This window comes from Rattus rattus, chromosome 9, assembly GCF_011064425.1.
Source record: "Rattus rattus isolate New Zealand chromosome 9, Rrattus_CSIRO_v1, whole genome shotgun sequence".
Taxonomy (NCBI): Eukaryota; Metazoa; Chordata; class Mammalia; order Rodentia; family Muridae; genus Rattus; species Rattus rattus.
Genome location: NC_046162.1, coordinates 96,629,620 through 96,643,849, shown reverse-complemented (window position 1 = coordinate 96,643,849; position 14,230 = coordinate 96,629,620). Strand labels below are relative to the sequence as shown.

At 52.6% G+C, this 14,230-nt stretch overlaps 1 protein-coding gene across 5 annotated transcripts in view; it reads right to left on the bottom strand.

The window, feature by feature from the left end:
- Nucleotides 1-14,230, bottom strand: part of Sez6 (seizure related 6 homolog) — a 49,419-nt gene that overhangs the window by 16,686 nt on the left and 18,503 nt on the right. For all 5 annotated transcript variants that reach the window (XM_032912026.1, XM_032912027.1, XM_032912028.1 and 2 more), the window contains exons 2-4: nucleotides 9,276-9,938; nucleotides 8,590-8,727; nucleotides 141-332 (exon numbers count right to left, since the gene is read on the bottom strand). In XM_032912026.1, the coding sequence (XP_032767917.1) occupies nucleotides 141-332; nucleotides 8,590-8,727; nucleotides 9,276-9,938 (993 nt within the window). The remainder of the gene's footprint in view (nucleotides 1-140; nucleotides 333-8,589; nucleotides 8,728-9,275; nucleotides 9,939-14,230) is intronic.

Here is a 14,230-nt window from a genome sequence, read left to right as displayed (position 1 = left end):
AGTCTGGTTAGCTAAAGACCTGCAGATGGTCACTGTCAGGTCCCTTCAGCTCCTCCCCGGCCCAGACAGACTGTGAGGACATCAAAGCCACCCAGGAGAGCAGCCAGTCACGGCTCCTCTCTCAGTTGCTCAGGCCTTACCTTGGTAGTGGAAATGGAAAGTACCGGGTCCAGCGGGTAGTGGAAGGCTTTGGAACCTCACGGCTGCCTGGTGGGTGGGGCTGCGGATGACCTGGCCTCTCATCAGGAAAGACTGGTTAGCCAAGGGCAGCGGGTCAGGCCCTCCCAGGCCCTCCACGGTTACCGTCTCCCCTTCCTGAAGGCTGATGTTCTCTACCTGCAGGTGGACGGGAGAGAACAGAGCGGTGCTGTCAGGACTTCTTGTACCTGAGCCCTGCTGGCTTGTGTCTCTAGCAGTGTCACACGCTGGCCTCTTGTACACTAGCGCCACCATACTAGCCACTTCACAGAGGAAGAGCCTCCTCGTAAGTATGAGATGGGACCCAACGGTCAGAGATACTAAGCATGTTCCCCAACTTCACACAGAGACTGTGAGCGGAACTCCCAACCGGCATTTTATGGTTTCCTTCTCTGAGCTCTGTTTTCTCGTTTGTAGATTTGATGGTACACGAAGGTCTGGTCAGGACCTAAATACCAGACCCGTGCACCCAGCTTCCCTGGACATTCCTGGTATGTGCTGCACGCCCAGCCTGCCTCACTGTGAGCCACCTCTTCCCCAGCCAGCCAATCCCCATGCTGCTGACAATAATCTTACTCAGCACCTGGGCACCCACGCCTTCCCTCAGGCCCTGCATCCCATCGGTCACTTGGTCTGTCGGATGGACTGTAGATCTGTTCAGTCGCCTTTGTCACGGCTGCTGCTTCCTAGCTTGTCACGATTATTGCTCACCTAGATCACCGAAGTGACCTCCTCGACAGCCTCCCTGCCTGGAGGGCTTAGCCCACTCCTCCCTTCACATCAATATTTTCTGAACTGAAGCCATCAGTAGCCTCAGTCCCTGCTGCACATCACGGGGTTCTTGTTTAAATCACCCAGTATTTCTCCAGTGGGTCTTCTCAGTACTGGGCTACCACTCCAGACTCTCGGGCTGGCTCTACAAACAAGATCCCCATCAGCTTGCCCTTGTCTCCTGTCATCATATCTGCTTCTTTTGGTTGTCACAGTCCCCTTTGCTACCATCCTGTTCCTGAGGCCCCTAGTCCCTGGGCTTCAAAGGTCAGACAACAACAGATTCTGATCAGAGGGGAAAGGATGCTGTGCCCTGGATTGAGAGCCTAGAAATAGGGGGCTCTAGTATTTAGATTTCAATTTATTTATTATTATTTTTAATAGAATCTCATTATGTGGCCCAGGCTAGTCTCCAGTTTGTGGTTCTTCTGCCTCAGCTTCTCTCTCTCTCTCTCTCTCTCTCGATTTATTTTATTTTTTTCTTTTTTTCGGAGCTGGGGACCGAACCCAGGGCCTTGCGCTTGCTAGGCAAGCGCTCTACCACTGAGCTAAATCCCCAACCCCTTGATTTATTTATTATATATAATTACACTGTAGCTGTCTTCAGACACACCAGAAGGGGGCATCAGATCCCATTACAGATGGTTGTGAGCCCCCATGTGGTTGCTGGGATTTGAACTCAGGACCTCTGGAAGAGCAGTCAGTGCTCTTAACCTCTGAGCCATCTCTCCAGCCCCTGCCTCAGGTTCTTGAGTGCTGGGATTACAGTGTGTGCCACCATGCTCAGCAGAGCTTTGCTATTCAAATTGTGGCCCCTACACCAGCAGCATCTACATCACATAGGGGCTTCTGGGAAGAGCAGAACCAGGGTTGGGAATGTAGCTCAGTTGGCAGGGCGCTTGCTTGCTTAGCACACAAGCAGCTCTGGGTTTACTATTGAGAGCTGCATAAACTGTGTGTGGTGGTATAGGACAATTCCAGCACATGGGGGTAGATCAGGTGATTCAGAAGTTGCTAAGTAACCAAGGTCATCATCCTTGGTTTAAGTTTAATATCCCCCTCCCCCATCCTAGCTCCCACACCACACACACACACACACACACACACACACACACACACACACACACCCAGAGAGAGAGAGAGAGAGAGAGAGAGAGAGAGAGAGAGAGAGAGAGAGAGAGGTAAAGAAAAGGAAAGGGAGTGACCATTAGACCACCCCTGAGACCATGAACTCATATTCTGAATTTTAGAGGTACTTGAGCAATGGAGACAAATCTCTGAGCTCTAATGTCTGTAGCTCCTTGCTCTGAGACGGCACCTTCAAGAGTTAAAGCACCTGCACGGTTAAGCGGTGCCCAGTGAGTCACCAAACTTTTCCCTATTTTATCCTTTAAGTATCCCAGCTGGTTCCTCCTCCTCCCCCTCCTGCCTACTGTTTCTGACAGTGGCCTCCACACACCCTGACCTTCCTATCCCCCACTTACTCTGCCCCAGGTCAAACCTTGTTGGTGGCTTCAGGTTGCTCCGGGGACGAGGTTCAAACTCCTCACTCACACACAATCAGCTCCAGTCCCTGCCCCCAGCCTCAGTTTCCTGTTGTGCAGCTACAACTGCACATTCCCCTCATTCCTGCACAAGAACTACTGCCCCGCCCCACCCCGCCTTGTCCTGCCCAGCCCCATTTCCCACCTCTGTTTTCCACACCAAACCCTCAATTCCTCCCTCTCCTGGCTTTCCTTCAGACCACCTTCTCCTCGTCTACCCACTGAGGCCTTGAATGCTTCATAAGCCAACCTTAGCACAGAGGAGTGGAATGAAGGTGTGTGGGTCCCTGGAGACCTGTTCCTCACAAACGTCCCTATGAGCTGACAAGCATGACCCGAGCCCAGTCAGGTCCAAGGGGACAAGTGCTTCTGGCTACGGAGGGACTCCTCTGGCTGAGGCCAGAGATAAGTTCTGGGGATACAAGGGGTGGAGGAGGGGCAGTTGCCAGGAGAAGCTCCCATCCCTGCCCGTGAGGAAAAACTGAAGAGAAGGCTCCAAGAGAGACGCTAAGGGCAAAAGCACCCTCCCTGTGCCAGGAGCTCCCCGCCCAGGCACATTTGGGTGGCGGCTGCCTGACCATCTGCTGGGGACATCCCTCAGGGAATCCCTAGCAGGCGGAGGCTGGATGAGGTCCCTTCAAACTTGGAGATTGTGTGATGCTAGAGTTGGGAAAACAAGCCTCACACACGTGGACTCTGTAATTATCGAGAGATGCCAGGCAGCATACAGTTCTGCCTTAAGTGGCACTGACTGCAGGCAGCGGGAATTCTCAAGGGGAGAGCGGAAGGCTTGGCAGTTCCCAGACCAGCATGGTGCAGGTGGGTCTCTCAGAGTGCCTTGAAGAACAGAGAGCCGGGTGTAGGCGGTAGGCAGGGGAGTTGGAATCAAGGAGGCATTTTCTTCCTAGTTTCTCACCGCTCCAGCTTGACTTCTAACCCCCTGTAAGTGTGAACTTGCTCTGCTGGGATCAGAGGGTGGGTGCAGCAGCAATGACCATTCAGAGATCATCTTCAGTGGGTCAAGGTGGAGAAGTCTTCCCAAATAGAAAGAGGCCCAGAGAGGCTAAGGGACTTTGAAAAGGGCACACAGCTATTAAGAAGCAAAGTCTTGCCTTGCTGGAGGTACAAGGCACTTCCCTGCCCTCCCAGTCTCCTGGGGACATCACCTGCAGAAATAGACTTCTAGACATCTTTATAGTCAGGCTCCTGGGCCCTGGGTTTAGCAGGGAGGTGGATTTTGGCTTGGCCTGCCCTGGCCTTTTCAAGATGTTGGGATTTGAGTTCCCATGAGCCGTCCTTTTTCTGGGCAATCTGAAAAGCTTAGGAAATTGAGAGCTGAGATCTCCTGCACCCCCTCTTTGGGCCCAGAAAGGAGGTCTGGCTCTTAGCTTAGCCTAGGAGTGAGAGCTATGGCTTCCTTCCTCTGGGTTTAGAGGACCCACTGCAGGCCTGGTGCAGAAGCTGGAATGTAATCTGTCACTTGTCGCAGGGCCAGGCTGACAGGGGCCAGACAGGGCTGGGTGTTGGACAAGGGGGGTAGATGAAGTCTTGATGTAATTTGCAGGCTTCTGAAGAGACGGGGAGGCAGATTGAAATGTCAGCTCTGCTCATGAGGGCTGTCTTCCCACACCCCATCCAGTGGCAGGAGGGGCCCTGGGAGCCAGGCAGCAGGAGACAGAAGCAGAGAGAGCTCGGAGGACAATTCCCATGGGACCTGGGCTGTCCGGCACTGCCCTGCCTCTGGAAGACCGGGGGATGTTCAAGTAGAAAACATGGTCGTTCTGAGCAGGGGCTGGTTATTCCTGGACAGAAGGGACGAGGGCTCAGACTGCCTTCTGCCAGCCTCCAGGTCACATGTCTATGACTGACATACACACATTTCAACGGCTTGACCCTCCAAAGCAATCAAGATGATGACACCTTTTAAAAAAAAAAAACAAAAAACAAAAAACCAAATCCTTCATTTACTCAAGTCTGCATGGCGGCAGACACCAGGGTGAGCCTGTATGTCATCACCCTTATGCTGGCTATCATAGATATACATCTATCCTACATCTAGCAGAGGACGCAGCTTGTAGCTACCAGGAAGCAAGGCCTGAGGGGCCATTGTACACCTGAGCTTAGGAAAGAGTGTCCTGGATCAGAGGGAGTAGGTCATGGGGACCTACTGATGGCACTGATGTAGTTAAAACCTTTATGGAGGAAGAAGCTGAGGTCCAGAGGCGGTCAAGCGCTAACCAGCCACTAAGAGCTGGGCTATAGGAGGTAGAATCAGACTCCAGTCCCTTAAGATCCAGTACTTGTTTATAAGACCTTGTGTGTCTGTGTGTGTGTTGGGGGGAGGGGTATAGTCTGTTTAGGGACAGGATGGAAAACCGTGGAGTCATACCTTTCAGCTACTCTCAGTAGCCCTCGGACGGGCCCTCCTGGAGGCAGGAAATAAGAAACTGCTCAGAACTGTCACCCCACCCCATCGCACATTACCGATGCTCTCATCAGGGCTGGTCTTGACCTGGCTCGGCAGGGTAGGGTGTTCTGCCCATCAAACTGACAGCTGGCCTGAGAGAGCTGTGTGCCAATGGGGCCACCTGGGCATGAGGGCAGGGGCACGGACAGCTGTGCCCAGGCTCCAGATGGTACAGACAGCAGCCAAGCCAAGAAGGAGGCTGGCAGCGAGGCTCTTAAAATGGCAAATGTAGTGAGAGACAATCATCAGGTCTAGAAAGGCCTGGAGTCCTCGTGAGAGACTGGCTACCCAGGGAGGGCAGAGGACCCATGCGGAGTCACAGGGCTCATGTCCTCTGTCCTGAGCAGTCTCTTTGGTTCTTTCAGGAAAGAGCCCAGTGCCCGATGCTCAGGGGAAGCAAGCCAGACTCCTTGCACCATGGAGCGCCGGACCTGGCCTCCTCCTAGCTCAGACCCTCGGAGGGCACGGAAAGCGTCATCACGGAGAAGTGGGCAGGCGTGGAGGGAACAGGTTATGGAGGTTTATGGTGGCCCAAACTTGGAGAGTGAGGCTTTCAGAGATTTTGGTATTCCCAGGCTGCACAAACAAGATAACAAAAGGCAGGCTGGAGTCAGGGGCGGGTTAAGAACTGCTTCAGTCTGGAACCTGGCCGGCCTGCTCCGGAGTGTGATTTGTGGACTCAGTACAATCCTCTCCCTGGTTCTTCACATCTCCCTTGCCCAACTTCAGTTCCCACGTGCCCTGGTGATCCCGGTGAACTAGAGGTCCACACTGGGGTTACCCACAGGTGAGCCCCATTCCTGACCCTCGTCCCTGCCTCCTACACTACACTGCCTTCTCAAACATCCTGGGAAGCCACCACGGGCAGGACAAGTCTGTCAGAGCTGCTCCTTCCAGGATCAGGCAGCAGCTGTTGGCCTGTCATCCCACAGGCTTCAGAATGGGCGTGCTGACCTCTAGAAGGCTCTTCCAGGTTGGAATCCCACAGCCTTTCCGTGCCCCAATCCCACCTGCACTGAGCATCCTTTGGTCACTGCTTATAATTTCCATCCTCCTTGAACAGAGGCATTTGGGTCCTCAGTGCTCCGCACAACCTGGTACATGGTGCTCAAATTCTGTCTGTGAAGCAAACCTGTTAATCAGAGACCATTAGTCGATGATTAACTGAATGATCTTGGGCAGACCCCTTTCCTTGCCTAGGCCTCAGTTTCCTCAGCTATGTAATGGGTATATTGGTCTATAGTATCAGTAATTCTATAGATAGCAGGTGGCCTTGCGGTGAGTCCAGGAGAAGTAGGTCTGGGGGAGGCAGCCAGAAATAGTCTCAACCTGATATCCTGTTGTTCCATCTTTTGCTCTTTCCCTAAAGTAGGCAGAGAGCTGACTGTGGTCACTCTGTGTCCCCATCCCGACCCCCAACCTCAGATTCTGTGTCAGACCACAGAGTCCTCAAGGGCTCTGCTTCTCTGAAGATGAGGAGGGGGGTGGGCCAGCACATGCCACGTTTCCTGACGGCAGTCCAGGGCTGTGGCTTTCGTCTCAGGGTTGCCTGGTAACCGCTTTTGCATTCTGATGTAAAAGTGTGAGAGCTGCCTGAGGGGTGGGCACCCAGGGTAGGGCTTGGACTTCAACTAGAGCCAGAGTAGGGGCAAGCAGAGCCGTCAATACATCTTGCCCCGTTATCTTGAACACCCGGGTGGGAGGACGGGGGCTGGACCTAGCCTGTGTAAGATTTTAGTTGGGGTGGTAGAATTGAGGGACAGGTAAAGCCAGTCCAGGTTTGCAGTGGGGTATCCAGCCTGGCACCCCCCCATCTCTTTCCTCACACCTGCAGCTGGCACCTTCCACCCTGCGAGCCACAGCCGGTGCCACCTCTCGTTTGGTGATGATTTTACATTAATTACCTTAATTAAGCGGTGCTGAGTGCTAATGGCTTGAGAGGGGGGTGGTTGTTCCTAATTGCCCTTCCAGGCAGCCTAGAATGAGGGACCTGGAGCTTGAACAGGAATAAGAAGTTGCAGGAGAAAGAGGGGAGTCCAACATGGGTAGGAGAGCCCCTACCTCCCTACCTGGTTGTGAGACCCGAAGCTGACTGCCCCAGAGGGGCGAGCTGGAGGTGCCCTTTAGAGACACGTGCAGATGGCTGCTTGCCCAGGTCCAGGGCCTGTCTGAGCTGGGACCAAGTGGGAATCAAGTTCAGAGTTGGTGAGCAGGGAGCTTGGTGATGCTCTCCAGGCTTCCTGCTTCCCTGCCTGCTTCCCTTGTATAGGTGAAATGCTTTGCTTTCCACTCGGAACAGTCTTTAAGGCACTGGTCAAATGTCATGGTTTTCCCTCCATGCCCATCTTGATCCCCGTACTACAAGACCCTCCAGCACCATACATTGTATCCAGGAAAGCGGAAGGCCAGAAGTAAGGAGGACGGCAAGGGCTAAGGTGGTAGAGGATGGCTCAAGACTTTGAGGACCAGGTGAGAATGCCCCAGGGTTACTGGGCCCTGGTTCATCCAGGCAGAGGGACTGCTGCGTGCAGCTGGGGACGTGGGAGAAAGAAACTGTAGTCTATTCAATCACTTGCAAGCTACTCAAAACCAAGAGGGAGCTGGTCACGAGGCAAGAAGTTGCAGAGGTGAGCCCAGGACCTCCCAGATTCGGAGTCAGAGCCCCCTGGGGCAGGGTGGGAGGCAGGAGTACTACATTCTCATCTTAGAAAAGTGACTGCTCTGTGGACAAGCGAGGATAACAGGAGCATGGGTGGTGGCTCCTAAATCACCAGGAAGGATGAGCGGGTGCCAGAGGAACCACACGGTGGTTGGGGTGATGGAGGAAGAGAAGCAGGGGAGTATGAGAGTTTGGGGGCAGTCGCAGTGACAGTTTGTGGGCAAGATGGTTGGACTAAGAGAAAAGGACCAGGAGGAGCCCGTGCTGCTCAGGGGAACGATCCACACTGTGTCATGGTGGCCTTCTTCCAGGTTTCTGACCTGGATACAATGGGATGAGAAGCAGGTTTGGGGCAACAGAAGGAAGGATGTAAGTTAGTGGAGGCTGAAAACCTGTAGAACATCAGTAAGGATGTTCAGGCTCGGGTCTGGGGCTCCTGGCAGCTTCTGAATCCAAAGGGAAAGGTAAGCTGCCCGGGAGATAGGGACAGATTTGACCATGTGTGTCCGTGTCAATCTCCCTGCCCCTCTGCATCCCAGGACCCAGCACTCCCTACAGGAGAGGATGCGTTTGGGGACGGAGTGAGGAGAGGAACAGGTAGGTGTCTGAGGTGCCACCTCACAGGCTTCTTCACAGGCGATCTGTGCCGTCTCCACTCCCACACAGTTTCAGATGCAGAACCCACACCCGTCCAGTCGCCCATGACTGAACCCCTCTTCAAACTCTCTCCTACTCCACCTATCAAGCCCCGAGGAAGAGGCTGGGCACACTAGCTCTTCCCTGGAGCCCTCCCAGCCATCGCTGGTGGTGCACAAGGTGGTGCTTTCTGCTCTGTCTCCCAAGCCCCAGGCACCCCCCACCCCCAACTGGTACCCTAAGCACCCCCACCTCTCCCCGTGTAGCCACCTTTCTGGGAAAGGATAACTTTCCTCTTGACAGATGGCGAGCACTCACCTTGATCTCGACTCCATATCCAGGGTAGACAGAGATGTAGTAGAGACAGTCCAGGCCAACATCAGAGGGGACGCTGGGGACCGCGGGGGAATCCAGAGAGCCCTCCGGGCCTGAGAAATTCCAGCTACAGGGGCCTGGGAGGTAGGAGGAGACATGAGGCTAGGACCAGCTCTGGTGGGGTGGATGTACATTCAGCTATAGATGGAAGAAGCCCGCTCTCTCTCTCTCTCTCTCTCTCTCTCTCTCTCTCTCTCTCTCTCTGTGTGTGTGTGTGTGTGATGATTTTTTTGCCTGCATGGATGTGCACTACCTCTGTGCCTGGTGCCCACTGAGACCAGAAGAGGGCATCAGATCCGTTGGAACTAGAGTTAGATGGTTGTTAGTGGCCATGTGGGGGCTAGGAACCCATGGTTCTCTGCTAAGCCATCTCTCCAGCCACAGGGTAGGGTTTCTGATCACTACTTTGAGAGAGGCTGACTAAAACCCCTAGGGCTGTGTTACAATGGGAAGAATCAGAACTTGAATTGGGGTTGTCTGATTCCAATCCCCGTGCTTTATATGGGCTGACCCTTGGTGGCAAAAGGTCGGGCAGGTGGGTGTAGGGTCAGAAACAGAGGCATTTAGAGAACGTGGTGTGACCTCCACCCTCACTTTCAGCCCTGCCAGCCAGCAGGTCGCTGACCTGGTGGCTGAATTGTGGTGACGGTGGTAATGATGGTGGTGGTGGTGGTCTCTTCGTCATCCCCTGAAGCTGTGGAGGTGGCAATGGTCCCCTCGATACCAAGCCCTGTGGTCTTAGACATGATCTCTGGAACCCAAGGTCTGCCCATGTCTCCAGGACCCTCCTGGGTTGGAGTCCATGCTTGGCTGGGGGGTGTAGTGCTGGGTCTGTCCTCTGGGTGCAGTGTGGGCACTGCCATACTCGGCCCTGGAGGAAGGGGAGATGTGATGTAAAGCTCCGGGGGCTCTGACTCTGGGTTCCAGGGTTTCTCTCTGGAGTGGGGCTGCGTGGGTGCCGCAGCCACAGCTGGCGTCGGACTGGTAAAGACAGGGCGGTTGTCCTGGTTGGTGAGGCGGGGAAGGGGGCTTGGAGTAAAGGGTGTAGGTGAGTCTGGCTGGAAGGGCAGTGCCGGCCTCGGAGCTTCCTCTCTCCCTTCTAGCCCCTCTTGAAGAAATTCCTCCAGAAGTGGGTGGTGGTTGAGTAGCTTGAGGGTAGGGGCTGTGGTGACGAAGTGGACGCCTCGGTCTGACTGCTCAGGTGTAGGGGCTGCGGTCAGCTCCCCATCCATCTCCCTGATGCCCGTGGCTTGACCTTCCCCCGTGATTGGAGCCTCTGAGGAGAGTCCTGAAATAATAATGAATGATCAGAGGCTTTCCTGCTACGCCACAGTGAACAGCATCCCACCCAGCACAGGCAGGAGGAGATCCATCTTGCTTTTGACAGAGAGCCTTGGAGAGTGTGCTCATTGTTGAGAATCATGGAGCTATAAAATTTTAGAGCTGGAAGCAAGGTGACATCACATACTTCAAAGATGGCACATGAGCTATCCTTTCTCCTCCAGCAACCAAGACAGACATTACAAATCGATCATTGCACTGTTTCCTGCTGTTTCCAGATTCAGCTTCAGAACCCTTCTCAACACAGAACGTTAGGAGGCCATGACACGACAAATACATATTTGCTATTTCTAATGTACCTCAAAGGCCTTATTTTACTAATGAGGAGATGGGTCACAAAAAGCAAGTGCAAGGGCTGGGGCTGTAACTCAGCTTGTAGAATGCTTGCCCAACAAGCATGAAGTGCTGGGCTGGATCCCAGCACTGTATAAACTAAGAACCTGTAACCCCAGCAAGAAGATCAGAAATTCAAGGTCAGCTTCTACTATATAGTGAGTTTGAGGCCAGTGATACATGGGGCCCTGTTTCTAAAGAAAAGGAAAAGAAGAGAAGAGAAGAGAAGAGAAGAGAAGAGAAGAGAAGAGAAGAGAAGAGAGGAGAAGAAAAGAAAAACCAGAAGCACCTTTGGATCCAGTGTGCAGGAGGCAAAGGGTTTGGGGCAAGCCTGATCTACATAATGAGTAGGATAGCCAGAACTACATAGAGAGACTCTTTTTCAAGAGAAAAGAAAAAAAAGAAAGGAAATAAGAAGGAGGTGCCCTGTTCAGAGTCTGATACCCTGTGTAAGTGGGAGAGACAAGGATTTTAACAAGAGTAATGTCTCTCACAGCGGTGCCTTTTCTACTGAAATTACAAGACATTCAAATAATGTCCTGTTCCCGGTGAGACTGCTGGTCATTAGTTTTAGGAAACATATTACATATTTGGAATTTTATTTTAGATTTTTCAAATGGTTGGCTTCTTTGCTCAGTCCCCATGAAATTCCAGTTCTCTGCCTTCTCCAAAAATGATTTCTCTCCTCCCCTTTCATGATTTTATTTTATTTTATTTTATTTTTTGGTTCTTTTGTTCGGAGCTGGGGACCAAACCCAGGGCCTTGCGCTTCCTAGGCAAGCGCTCTACCACTGAGCTAAATCCCCAACCCCATGATTTTTTTTTTAAAACAGGGATTCCCTATGTCGCTCTGGCTGTCCTGGACTTTGCTCTGTAGGTCAGGCTGCCCTTCTCACAGAGATCGACCTGCCTCTGCCTCCCTGGTACTCGCCGGGATGAAGGGCATAGGTCACCTGATTTTTGTGGTCTTTCTAGGGCAGTAAAGTCAGGGCGGCCCCAGTTCTGAAGCAGATATGGCTTCAGACTCATTCAGGTCCATCTCTCTGGGGCTATGTGGTCTGGTCAAAGGGCCATGTCCTTTAAACCTTGGTGTTCTTGTCTGTAAAGTGGGGCTTCGGTCTTCTTTCCTTTCCCACTTGACCTGTCTCCTTAACTCCCCCTTTCTTTTATCCTGAGACACAGTCTCACTCCATAGACTTCAGACTGGCCTGAAACCCACAGTCCTCTGCCTCCTGAGTGGGGAAATAGGAATACACCCACGCACGGCCATGGCCTCTTCTTTTAGCTTTCTTAGATACCACACAGGGTCTTAGACAGGGATAGAACAGGATGCCACCTGTCTGTTCATGGCATATGCCCCTGATCAATTTTGATAATTTCTTGCTAAAGTCACATGAGGCTTGAGAATCCTGAAGTTATCCAGGGCAGCCATTGCCAACCAATCAGGCTACAGAAAATGCAGCTTTCTTCCCGTCTCTGGTCCGCAGTATAGATTGCTCTGCTATTCATCATGTTCACTCATTTAACCACGTCACCGAAGAGATAACGCCCACTCTGCTTGTGGTCTCCTGGACTCCCTAGATCCTTAACTGCCAAGAAAAGGTCAGTAGATTCTGGTTCCATGTTCGGTTCATACAGAATCTCGTCAACTCTCAGAGGGCTTGGGGGCGGGGGTGTTATTCCTCATCTCTACAGCCCTCAAAATGGCTGCTGTGAGGAGCTAGAAAGAAAGTCCACCTGGGGCGAGCTAGCAGAGTTTGCAAGGAGGTTGGTTCCACTACACGTCTGCTGGTGGGGCTGTCTTTCCGCGGCTCACACCCACCGCATGGATTGGCAGGCAGGAAGAAGTGGCAGATGGGCTACATTCTGTTCAGGAGACCATCACAGCTCTGATGTGTCAGACAAATGGGAGGAGGGGGAAGCTCAGAGTGGGAAAGGCAGGCTTAGGTTGGAGGTCTCTCCATTCTTCTGGGTCATGAGATCCAAGCAATTCAAAGCCTCGAAAACCTGGACCAATCACTACATCCTGAGATGCCCGCTAAAGTAGCCCATCTGTGCCCTGGCATTTGTGCCAAGCACTGATATCAGTGTCCAGACGAGATACCCAGCCGGGCTCACATCCCCCGGAGCAGATGCTCCGACAGGGCTGGGTGTCTTTCATCTAAATCAGTGGCATGGTGCTCAAGGGGGAGGGGTGTTGAGGTAGTACCTGTGACATGCCAGGACAAGGCTACTTTCTCTCCCTCCAGGCACACCCTCCAGATGTCATTCTGTCTTTGCCAGGTAAGCAGTGACTATTCTTATCATGACACACTAGAGCCCCTGGAACTCTGTATTGTTCCAGGTCCACTTTCCAGGGGTTCCTATCAAGAGGTGTGTCCTGTGGCTCTCAGGATGGGCACCTGTGAGACTCTTGGGAGAGAAAGGGGAGGGGAAGAGGGGAAGGGGGAGGGGGAGGGAGGGAGGGAGGGAGGAAGGAAGGGAGAGAGAGAGAGAGAGAGAGAGAGAGAGAGAGAGAGCCTCTGCCTCAGGTAGTGACCATAGCTGGCACAGTTCTCCTGCCAGCAGTCAGGTGGGTGCTGGGCAATGGAGTGGAGCTAATGGGCACCTCCCGTCACTGTCGATTGAGCTGATTGTGTTATCTAGGGGGACCGAGCACTTGGTTAAATGAGATCGAGATAGCATATCAAACGAGCAAATTGATTCCCAAATCGGCCGCCACTTGTTCCCTGCGGGAGCCACCCACTGTCAGCCAGGGTAAGATAATCTCTGGGAGATAAACCATGTCTGCAGGAGTTGTCTCCAGATACCCTAGTTGAGGGTTGGAGGCCTGAGGGTCTGTAACATGTCACTGGGGTCCCAAGGATCGTGGTGAAGAGGTCAGGGGCTTCTCTTTGCCCGGCTACATTTAATATTCAGGGGCTGACTCAAGGGCAGAGTGTGATACAGGGGCCAGCAGGAGACATACTTCTATTATTATTATCATTACTATTGTTATGATTAAATTTTGCTATATAGCCTAAGATGGCCTTAAGCTTTCAGTCCTCCTGCGTTAACCTTTCCAAGGGCTAGGCGTTTTTGTTGTTGCCTTGCTTTGCTTCTTCAGTTGTTTGTGAAACAGGGGCTCATGTAGCCCAGGCTGGACTTGTACTTGTCACATGGTCATGGGTGGCCATTAGCTCATGGATCCTCTTGCCTCACCACCAAGTGCCAGGACTGCACTCCAGCAAGCTTGCATTATTTAACTGACACAGCAACTTGGTGACAGAGGAATCCTTCTCATGTGTTACATAAAACCTACGGCCAGGCAAGGCAAAGGCTTGCCCAGTGCTGGAGCGGAGGGTCCATCTGAGACTAGCTGGCTCACCATTGATTGCGTTCATTCATTTAACCACGTCACTGAAGAGATGACGCACATTCTGCTTGTGGTCTACTAGACTCCCTAGATCCTTAACTGCCAAGAAAATGTCAGCGGATGCTGGTTCCACTTTCAGTTCATACAGAATTTTGTCGGCTCTGAGAAGGCTGGGAGAATAGTCCTGGTCTTTACAGCTTTCAAAATGGCTGTGTGAGGATTGGAAACAAAGAATGGCGCCCAGCCATTCCATTCCTCACGGACCTTGGCAGGGAGGAATGGAGCTCCCAGTAGTCCTCTGAGGAAGGCACAGTGAACAGAAATGAATCGATCCATTCAAGGTCTATGCAGGTTGGAAGTGATCCTGGCCCTTGGGAAGGTGTCTTGTCTGGAACCAAGAGAGCCCTTACTCCAGTCTCAAAGCACATCTGAGCCTGGAACCCAACTTTACTCAATAGTGCTAGAGTATAGGCACACAGACCTGTTCCAGTGTCAGCTCTGCTTGGGGGCAGGTTTTTAGACACCTTTAATCCCAGCACCAGGGAGGCAGA